The sequence below is a fragment of the Cnephaeus nilssonii genome (genome assembly GCF_951640355.1).
Source record: "Cnephaeus nilssonii genome assembly, chromosome: 7".
Taxonomy (NCBI): Eukaryota; Metazoa; Chordata; class Mammalia; order Chiroptera; family Vespertilionidae; genus Cnephaeus; species Cnephaeus nilssonii.
The window spans coordinates 41,198,171-41,208,595 of record NC_137078.1 but is presented as its reverse complement, the minus strand read 5'-3'; the positions used below and the strand labels follow the sequence as shown (position 1 = coordinate 41,208,595).

At 44.3% G+C, this 10,425-nt stretch overlaps 1 protein-coding gene across 1 annotated transcript in view; it reads left to right on the top strand.

The window, feature by feature from the left end:
• Nucleotides 1–4,663: 4,663 nt before the first annotated feature.
• The window catches only part of DNAI3 (dynein axonemal intermediate chain 3), a gene marked incomplete at both ends in the record, with an annotated part of 71,154 nt that continues 65,392 nt past the window's right edge, over nucleotides 4,664–10,425 (top strand). Inside the window, 2 exons of the mRNA XM_079776138.1 lie at nucleotides 4,664–4,745; nucleotides 5,129–5,167. Coding sequence (XP_079632264.1) covers nucleotides 4,664–4,745; nucleotides 5,129–5,167 — 121 coding nt within the window. The remainder of the gene's footprint in view (nucleotides 4,746–5,128; nucleotides 5,168–10,425) is intronic.

The window sequence follows — 10,425 nt, the reverse complement described above, 5'->3', positions numbered from 1 at the left end:
GGGAGAGAGAGAGAGAAACATCAATGATGAAAGAGAATCATTGATCGGCTGCCTCCTGAACACCCCAACTGGGGATCAAGCACGAAACCCAGTTCATAGGTCGATGCCCAGCCACTGAGCCATGTGCAGCAGGCTGAATGTCTCTCAATTGGACTCTGCTTCAGCCCTTTCCTCGCTGCAGTCTTTACAGCACAGCAGCCACAGTGTTTGCTCAATTCTTAAAATATGAGTCCAATCAAATAATATAACTCCTCAGCTCAAAATCATCCAATAGCTCTTCACCTCATTCAGTGTAAAAACCCCCATTCTTTTACATGGCTTAGACCCCTCGTGGTATCCTATTTAATAAAAGGCTAATATGCAAACTGACCGAACAGCAAAACGACTGGTTGCTATGACACACACTGACCACCAGGAGGCAGATGCTCAACACAAGAGCTGCCCCTTGGTGGTCAGTGCGCTCCCGTACAGCTGGCGAGAGCAGCAGCGGTGACAGGAGCCTCTCCTGTCTCCGCGGCAACTCTAAGGATGTCTGACATCTGGCTTAGGCCCGCTCCCCATGGGACATCCCCCAAGGGCTCCCACACTGCGAGAGTGCGCAGGCTGGGCTGAAGAACCCCCACCCCCTCCCCCAGTGCACGAATTTTGTGCACTGGGCCTCTAGTGTTGTATAATTGTACCCAACTATTACCTCCTTTCTCTGTAAGAGGGTCATATATTCCCAAGCATTGCCATGCAAGCATATATTCCTTCCCCATTATCAAGATTGGCTGTGTGATTGGCTTGGGCCAGTGGAATGTGAACAGAAAGGACAGCGTGCCAGTGCCAAGGAAAAGATTTAGAAGGCATTGTGTGGTTCTATAAACTCTCTCGCTTTTTCTTTTGCCATGAAAGTAGCATGTATCAAATAGGGACTGCTCTTTCAGCCTGAGTCCCAGAATAAGACTTGAAGCAGCAACTTACTCTCAGCCACAATACAGAACATGAGAAGAAATAAATGTTTGTTGGTGCATGTTACTGAGACCTGGGGAACATTTGTTACCTCAGCAAAGCTGACTAATATATATCCCTACCTCTCTCTGACCAACTTCATCTCCTAGTCTTCCCCTCACTCTGCTCCAGCCATCGTGACCTTCTTACTGTTTCCTTAAATGTGCCAAGCATACTCCTGCCCCCAAACCTTTACACTTATTCTTACCTCTGCCTGGACATACCCTTCTTTCCCTGGTTATCTACATTTTTTGTTTCCTCCTTTTCTTAGGTCTTTGCTCCAATGTCTATTAATGAGGCCTTGCCTGATTGTCCAATACAAAATTGCAACATCTGCACTCCTACAATCCTTTTTCCCTTCCTACTTGATTTTTCTCTTTAATAGTTATCACCATGTAAACTATTAATTATTTTGCTCCTTTATTTGCTTACTGCCTGTATCCCCCCTAGAATGTGAGCTCTATCAGGGCAATGGTTTGCCTCTTTCATTCACTGCTGTATTTCTAACACCAGCATCTGGTATATCATAGTTGCTCAATAAATATTTCTAGAATGAATAGTGGTGGTAGTGGTGGTGGTGATGGTGTGTTTATGCAAGTGTGTGTGTGGGGGGGAGGGGGGATGGGTCCAGGTGGTACTCTTGAATATTTTAAGTCAAATGCAGCTGGAATAGAATATGGAGAGGAATACATTTACAAAGAATATTTTGAAAAAAGGACTAGGTCCAAGATTTGAAATTATGCTAAGGCTGGAAAGTGGGATGGGCAATTGACAAGCTGAAGAATTGGATCAGAGCCACCCATAGCAGAATATTTAAAAAGTCAAAATTCCTGAAATATTAATGTTTATTGCATGTAACATTATTATACTTAAAATAATTTTTCTTGAAATATTAATGTTTATTGCATGTAAAAATATAATATAAAATAAAATACAAAAAAAGTAGAAATTTCTAAATTGTCAGAAACATAAAATGCTAATTAAAATATTAAATCATAACTTTCTAGGTAAAGACAATTATTTTAAGCTAGAGGCCTGATGCACGAAGATTCGTGCAAGAATGGGCCTTCCTTCCCCTGGCTGCTGGCACCGCCTTCGCTCCAGCCCCAGAGCCGCCTTTCCGCTTTCCCACGCTGCCCTGAGGCCTAGAGCTGCTGGGGCAGTGTGGGACGCCTGCATTGTCGCCATGGCAATGATGCAAGTGTCCCGCCCCACCCCCCCGCCACTCAGCGCCTGCATATGCAAATTAACCTGCCAGCTTTGTTGGGTTAATTTGCATACTCATTCCTGATTGGCTGGTGGGCGTCATGAAGGTATGGCCAATTTGCATTTTGCTCTTTTATTAGTGTAAATAGCTTGATTTGTAATGAAACACAGTAGTTACCTCGGAAATAGTTTGTACAAAGGTTAAGAGTGCAGAACTTGAAGTCAGACCACTGGGGCTCACACTCTGCCTCCATGGCTTATGGCTTATATGTCCCTTCAGGCAAGTTACCTGACTTCTGTTTTCACATCATAAAATGGAGATGAAGATAATAGCATTAGTAAAATGCCTACCTAGGTCCTGGTGGGGTAGCTCAGTCAATGGTTAGACACGCCAAGGTTTTGGGTTTGATACCCAGTCAGGGCATGTACAAGAAGCAACAAATGAATGCATAAATAAGTAGAACAACGAATTTCTTTCTCTCTCTCTCTCTCTCTCTCTCTCTCTCTCTCTCTCTCTCTCTCCTTCCCTTCTCTAAAATCAATCAATAAATAAAAGAAAATGCCTACCTAAAAGGTTGGTTAAAATAAAAATAAATAATACGTGTAAATTACTTTGAATCATGCCTGGCACATATCACTCACCAAACATAAGCTATCATTATTATCATTTGAAAAAATATGTGTGAAAAATTTGAAGGAAAAAATGTGTATGCCCAAACAATTAGACACATACCCACACTTTAGTCAAGATTTAGTCATCAAGATATTGGGCATAAAATAAAACTCATGATGTTTTGACTATGGGCAATTGCTGGGGTACAGACAAGGTACCCCTATGTCAGTCTTAGTGATATGTGGATTATTTTGAGCTAAAGGCAACTAGAACCCTGCAGACTCTAGAGAAACTCCTGCTCCCTGCCCTATCTAGGAGAATTTAAATTAGGAGCCTGACCCACGATAAGAATTAATACCAGAAATGACATTTTACCTTACCTATCTGTATGGCAGGGCACACTAACAATTACTGAACACTTGCTCTCCTGAAATGACCCTTTGAAGGCCCGAGGTGTATTACCTCCTCCCTAGCTCACCAAGTCATACCTCAATTTCCCTTTCTGTTTCTGAACCTCGGTGCATGTGGAGGCTCTGACTCTCTTAAACCAGTATGCAGGGTTTCCATCCATATATGTGTGTTAAATTTGGGTTATTTTCTCTGGTTAATCTGTCTCAAATCTATTTGATTATTAGATCAACTGAGGGTAGAGGAACATTTCCTCCGCCCCCACACTAGGAAATAATATTCAATCTGTGTTAGTTTATTAAAATGAGACAAACAGTGAACAGTGTAAGATGACAGAGTTGATGATGATGCAACTTTATTTCATTATATCTTCACAACCACCTTGTGCATTAGGTCTTATTATCACCATTCAACTGATGAATCAGCTAAAACTCAGAAGGTCAACAATTTGCCCAGGGTCACTCAGCTGATAAAAGGTAGAGCCTGTTTTTAAACCCCTCTGGTTAGACTCCTGAAATCACATTCTTAACCACTGAACAAGATGGGGCAAAGGTGAAAATTGAGGAGATGAGAAGGGTTCAATGTCTTGGCAAGGCCCTTGGCCAAAGCTATGTCCTGTCAAAATTGATGAGCAATCCCCCAGAAACTTTTGGAGGCCTTTTCTGACAGTACAAATAAGGACACAGTGGTTACATGCACGCATGCTCCAATTTTATGTTAATTATACAATTAACATAATGTAAATAGGACAAAAGTACTATTTACATTATGTTAATTGTATAATTATGTGCATATGTGCATATTGTGGGCCTGTGTCTGCCCATGGACTTTAAATCTGTCTTTGTAGCTGGGGCACCTGCCAGGAAGCCAGCACGGGCAGCACAGAGCAGCTCCCCGGGTGCAGAACCACAGCCAGAGGCGGGGCAGCAGCGTCCTCTCTGGTGCTTCCATGGCAGGGCCTGAGGCTGAAACCTGGAGGAGTTGGCAGGTCACAGCCCTGCGTTTCAGCTGAATGGCTCCACCGGAATGGCAAGGTCTAGACTAAAATTGTTGTTGCAATAAACCTCTGCCCACAGAACACCCACTCTATAAAGATACATGTTGCCCTAGCTGCTTTGGCTCAGTGGATAGAGTGAAGGCCTGTGGACTGAAGGATCCTGGGTTCGATTCTGATCAAACACACATGACCAGCTTATGGGCTTGATCCCCAGTAGGGGGCGTGCAGGAGGCAGCCAATCAATGATTCTCTCTCATCATTGATGTTTCTAACTCTCTCTCCCTCTCTAAAATCAATAAAAATATATTTAAAAAATAAATAAAGATACATGTTGAGTTAGCGGAAGGCTCAACTTAGAAAACATACTCATGTTTGCTAATGCTTGCTGTTTGAACCTGTGAGCCAGACATCTAATGGCATTCTCTCTTTGTGCAGTCTGAGTCAGAGCCATGGCTCCGAAACCTCAACAAGGAAAGAGTCCGCGAGGCAAAAAGAAAAAAGGAAAACGTGAAAATAAGGACATAACACTTGGTAGGATTGTCTTTTCATTAATGGGATTTTTATGAGTTCAGTATGTGTACAGTTAGCAGCCAAAATGATCATGGTTTTACGTATCAAGTAAATTTAAATATTTTGGCTGTCATAAAGCTAAACACAAGTGGAATTCAAAACATGGGCATTTATTCTCATTTTGTATGTATTTCATTACCGTTCAACACCATAGGAAACATATCATGAAGAGAAAGACAGTTATTCAGATTCTGTTTATTTAATTATTTATAAAATAGTTTAAGACTTCATCATATATTTGCATTTATATTTTGTGTTTTGAGACCTGGTTAAAAATACGTAATAAACTAAGATATATATTTGATTCAAAAATGTAAATTGGACATTACTTTATTATATTCCAGGTAGTGAAGAAGCAGAACCTGTAAATATGGAGAGCATGGGTAAGTGGAAACAATTTAGAAACCGTCCCCAGGCACAATATTTTAATACACAATAAGCAAGTGAAAATCATACAAATTGAAGCAACTGATCAACATGTACATGGACTAAAATCACATCAGGTCATTGCAAGTATAAAATGAAAAATGTTAAAGAAAATAAAAAGAGTGAAAGAGAGAATTTTAAACTGAGAAATAGACTCAGGCCAACCCATACCTTCAAAATTCAAATTGAATGATGATTGAAAAACCTTTTTATAATTATAAAGTGTGGTAAGTGTGCAAGTTATTACTTTTATTACAATGATATTTTTAAAACCCTGGCTTATAAACAATATTTATCTGTACTTCCCAGTAAGATTCCACTGGGCTGATTGGTAAGCAAAGAAGCTAGAACTTAGGCAACCAAACTAATGTTGTTCCTACTTTCAGAGGCTAAATAACTAGCAAGCCTTTGTTTTTGTTGCTGCTGAAACTTTCTCTCAGAGTTGACTTAGATGATGCACTTCATGTTTGGAAACAGAGGAAACAGCAAAGGTGGAAAGAGAAAGATCTAAGAGCCTGTAGGCTGTTGTGAAGATTTTGGCTGTTAATCATACAGGATAAGCAACTGTTGGCGGTATTTAAGCAGAGCAGTGAGTGGCATGATCTGACTTACATCTCCACTGGGTTAACCCGGTTACTCTGTTGAGAACTGCAGTGGTGAGGACAGACGCAGAGAGTGCTTAGGGAGCTATTGCAACAATCCAGGAAGGAGAAGGCGGTGGCTTGGGCCAGGGTGGCAGAGAGGGTGGAGATGGTAGGAGGACGTCAACTAACAGTAAATGGCATTGGAGCAGACTATGCTGCCCAACAAGTATGTATTGAAATAATGAATGTATCACCCTTAAATGCCGGAGCCATTTTTGACCCTTTTCTCTTCCCACATCCCTACTCCCCTTTAAATCATCCCAACTCCTGTTAATTTCACCTCTAAAATATGTCTCAAACTCGTTCATCTCAAATATCTCCACATCTACTACCTTAGTCCAAGCCTCCATATTCCTCGCTTAGATGAGTTCCTTAGCTCCTACGTGGTATCACTGTTTCCACTCAGCCTCCTTCAATCCCTTGTGCACCTTGCAACCTGCCATGTCTATTTCTTGTTAAAACTCTCCCAAGGCTATTCTTTGTCTTTATAGTGGCCCTGGCTCTGCCTTCATCTCTGATCTTTTCTCTTCATCCTCTGCCCCCTCCATGGTCTACCAGTCTTGCCTAGCACAGAACCTACCACATTTGTTCCTGCCTCAGGGCCTTTGCTCTGCTCCATGTGCCTGGATAGCTCTTTCCCCAAATCTCTATGCAACTATCTCCTCATCATTCAGGTCTTGACTCCAGTCCCATCTCTGGAAGAGGCATTTCCTGAAGGCCTCTCTTTCATCTAGTACCCTTGCCTTCATAGCACTTACCATAATTCTGAAGTTAAAGTACAGTCGATTCTCACATTTTATGGATGTTCTATACAGTTGCTGTGAACCCTGAAGTAGCAAATACTGAGCCATTGCTTTTAGGGGAAATACAGGGTTAGATTCCTATGAGCCTCTGGTCATAACATTTCCATTAACCAATCAATATATAATTTTTTATGTGTATTTCCTTTTAAAGACACTTTATTTAACATATATTGTTAATATATATTCATTCACATATATTCATTTATATATCTATCCTATTTAATAAAAGAGTAATATGCAAATTAACCATACCTCTGCTACACCCACAAGCCACGCCCACCAGCCAATCAGGAACGAGTATGCAAATTAATCCAACCAAGATGACTGTGGCCACGGAGCAAGCAGGAGGCTTGGGTTTCCCCAGCAATGGAGGAAGCCAAGCTTTCCGCCTGCCCTGATGGGCCCAGGCCTCCGCTCAAGGCTACAAAGTTTCAATTATAGAAGATAAATAAATCCCAACAAAAATGGTGGTAACCATGGAGCTGGAGAGAGCAGGAGGTTTGAGTTGCCCCAGGCAATGGAGGAAGCCAAACTTTCCACCTGCCCTGGCCTGCCTTGGCCTCCGCTCAAGGCTACAAAGTTCCAATTATAGAAGATAAATAAATCCCAACAAAAATGGCTGCGGCCACAGAGCAAGCAGGAGGCTTGGCTCTGCTCAAGGCTACAAAGTTTCAATTATAGAAGATAAATAAATCCCAGATACCAGGTCACCAGGGGGCGTGGCCAGCCTGCAAACCACCACAGGCCCTTCTCCCAGGCCGCCCCACACCCCAAGGAACCCCCACACTGATCCAGGACACCCTTCAGGGCAAACCAGCTGGCCCCCACCCATGCACCAGGCCTCTATCCTATCTAATCCTATCTAATAAAAGAATAATAAGCAAATTGACCATCACTCCAACACACAAGATGGTTGCCCCCATGTGGTCAAAGATGACTGCCCCCATGTGGACACAAGATAGCCAACACAAAATGGCCAGCAGGGGAGGGCAGTTGGGAGGGACCAGGTCTGCAAGGGAGGGCAGTTATGGGCAATCAGGCCAGCAGGGGAGGGCAGTTGGGAGGGACCAGGCCTCCAGGGGAGGGCAGTTGGGGGTGACCAGGCCTTCAGGGGAGGGTAGTTAGGGGCAAATAGGCTGGCAGGGGAGCAGTTAGGCATCAATCAGGCTGGCAGGGGAGTGGTTAGGGGGTGATCAGGCTGGCAGGCAGAAGCGGTTAGGGGCAATCAGGAAGGCAGGCAGGCGAGCAGTTGGGAGCCAGCAGTCCTGGATTATGAGAGGGATGTCTGACTGCCAATTTAGGCCTAATCCTACCTGGATCGGGCCTAAACGGGGAGTTGGACATCCCTTGAGGGGTCCCAGATTGCAGAGGGTGCAGGCTGGGCTAAGGGACACACACACCCCTCGTGCACAAATTCCATGCACTGGGCCTCTAGTATTTATATATATATACTAGAGGCCCGGTGCACGGAATTCGTGCATGGGATGGGGGTCCCTCAGCCTGGCCTGCACCCTCTCCAATCCGGGACCCCTTGGGGGATGTTCAACTGCCTCTTGCAATCTGGGATGGCTGGTTTCTATCTGCTCGCCTGCCTGCCTGCCTGATCACCCCTAACCCCTCTGCCTGCCTGCCTGATAGCCCCTAACTGCTCCCCTGCTGGCCTGATCACCCCTAACTGCCTCTGCCTCACCCTGCACCCAGAACCCAGGATTCCCTCCCTCTGGCTGGCTGCAAGCACCCAGAACCCAGGCCGGCTTTGCCTGGGCCGGCCGCAGCCACAGGGGACCATGGGGTGAGTAGCTTGTCCCTCTCCCGGGCCGCAGGTGCAGGCGCTGGCACCCGGGACTGTGGGGTGGGCGGCTTGTCCTTCTCCTGGGCTGCAGCCTGGCTGGTCCCCATTCCTCTCTGGCGAACTCATTTGTGCCTGGATGGTCCCCATTCCTCTCTTGCGAGCTCATTTGTGCCTTGCTGGTCCCCATTCCTCTCTCCCCAGTGTTGAGTGTCTGAGCCATTACGGTGTGATGGCATGAGGGCATGACGACAATGTGCATATTAGCTCTTTATTATATAGGACTAGAGGCCCAATTCACGAAATTAGTGCAAGGGGCTCGGCCCTCTGCCGCCTCTGCCTTGGCCCCTGCCGCCATGGCTTCGTCCGGAAGGGCATCTGGTCTAATTAGCATATTACACTTTTATTATTACCGATTCATTAACAAGCACCCACAGAAAACAGCACTGTAACTCATGCCTTAACCATACTTACCTAATATATTTTTTCCTCCACGAAGGGCATCACAGCCTTCTTGAGTTTAGGAACACTGTACAGCACTTCAGCACCACACTTGAGGATCAGATTAAATAACAAAATCACCAATAAAAAGCACAAAAATGTGGAAAATGTGGCACTAAATAGACAGTGGAAAGGACACTTGTTTCCTGTCTGAGCTGAAACAAGATGCAGAGCATGGCTTGTTGGACCTCGGCTCGCAATGTGCTCATTGGACAACTCAAATTATTTTACCACTCTGAGCACGTCCACTAATGACCATGAAAGTGCCGCAACTATTGCTTTTAGGATTACAAATAAAGTCTAGCAAGTGAATTTGCAAATACGAAATTAGTAGATAATGATAATCAACTATTTAATTGTTAATGAATTTATAATCTAGTTACACACATACTTTCTCTCTCACACACATACACACACACTCCCAGGGAAGAGAAAACGCTCTTGTACTCCAATGCTTAGAACAGATCTTGACACATAATACGTAGTAAATAAATATTTGTTGATAGATTGCATGTATGAGTGAAAGAATGAATGAATTGCTTTCTCTGTTCTTCCTGTCTAAGTAAACCCACCTCCACTCCTACCTTCCTTAGTTCTATCTCTCACCCTGTTCTCTCCTAGTTAGCACTTTTCACAACTTGTACTTGCGTATATCTGAGTGTATTTGTCTGTTTTTTGTGCCCCCTCTAGACTGTATACCTGAGCACTAGCATCATGCTTTTCATCTAATAGGTGCTCAATAACTATTTCTTGACTAAATAATTGGTAAAAAACAAAACAAACAAACAAACAAACACCTCCATGAACCTGAGAAGGGACACAGTAGAGATGTTTCAACTGGAAGGGAAAGGACTGAAAGAGAGAATTGAGTTTGTTTGTTTATTGGAGAATAAAACAAGCAAACAAACCTCAGAATCTATAATAATAAAAGCGTAATATGCTAATTAGACCAGATGTCCTTCCGGACAAAGCCACGGAACCACGGGGCGGGTGGTAGTGAGACTTGAAAGTAGATTTTGACTTAGCATCCTACTATACTAGAACCTCCCTCCTCTACTCCAGGACTCCTCTCAGGGTAACATCAGGATCCCTTTGGTGTCCTTGCTATGGGATCCTGACATTATTAACATCACTCGGGCCTCATGGCTGTCATGCTCCAGGGGCAAGGACTCCCTTTCTTACCAAGGGACCAAGGGACCCTCAGACCAGCTAACCAACTGTCTCCTGAGGACCTAAGGGCAACACCTAGAGGTTTCTAGAGAATAGCATCCCTTTAGCTCTATAATATAATAAGCACTAGAGGCCCAGGGGGTGCATGAATTCATTCATGGGTGGGGTCCCTTGGGGTGCCCTGCAGAGATCGGGCCCCATCTCATGCCCCCAGCCTCGCAGCTCCGCAGCCCTGCTTGGCACCCCACCTTGGCCTGGCGCTGTCCCCTCACCTGCTCCACCATCTTGCCTGCAGGGAAATCGATCAG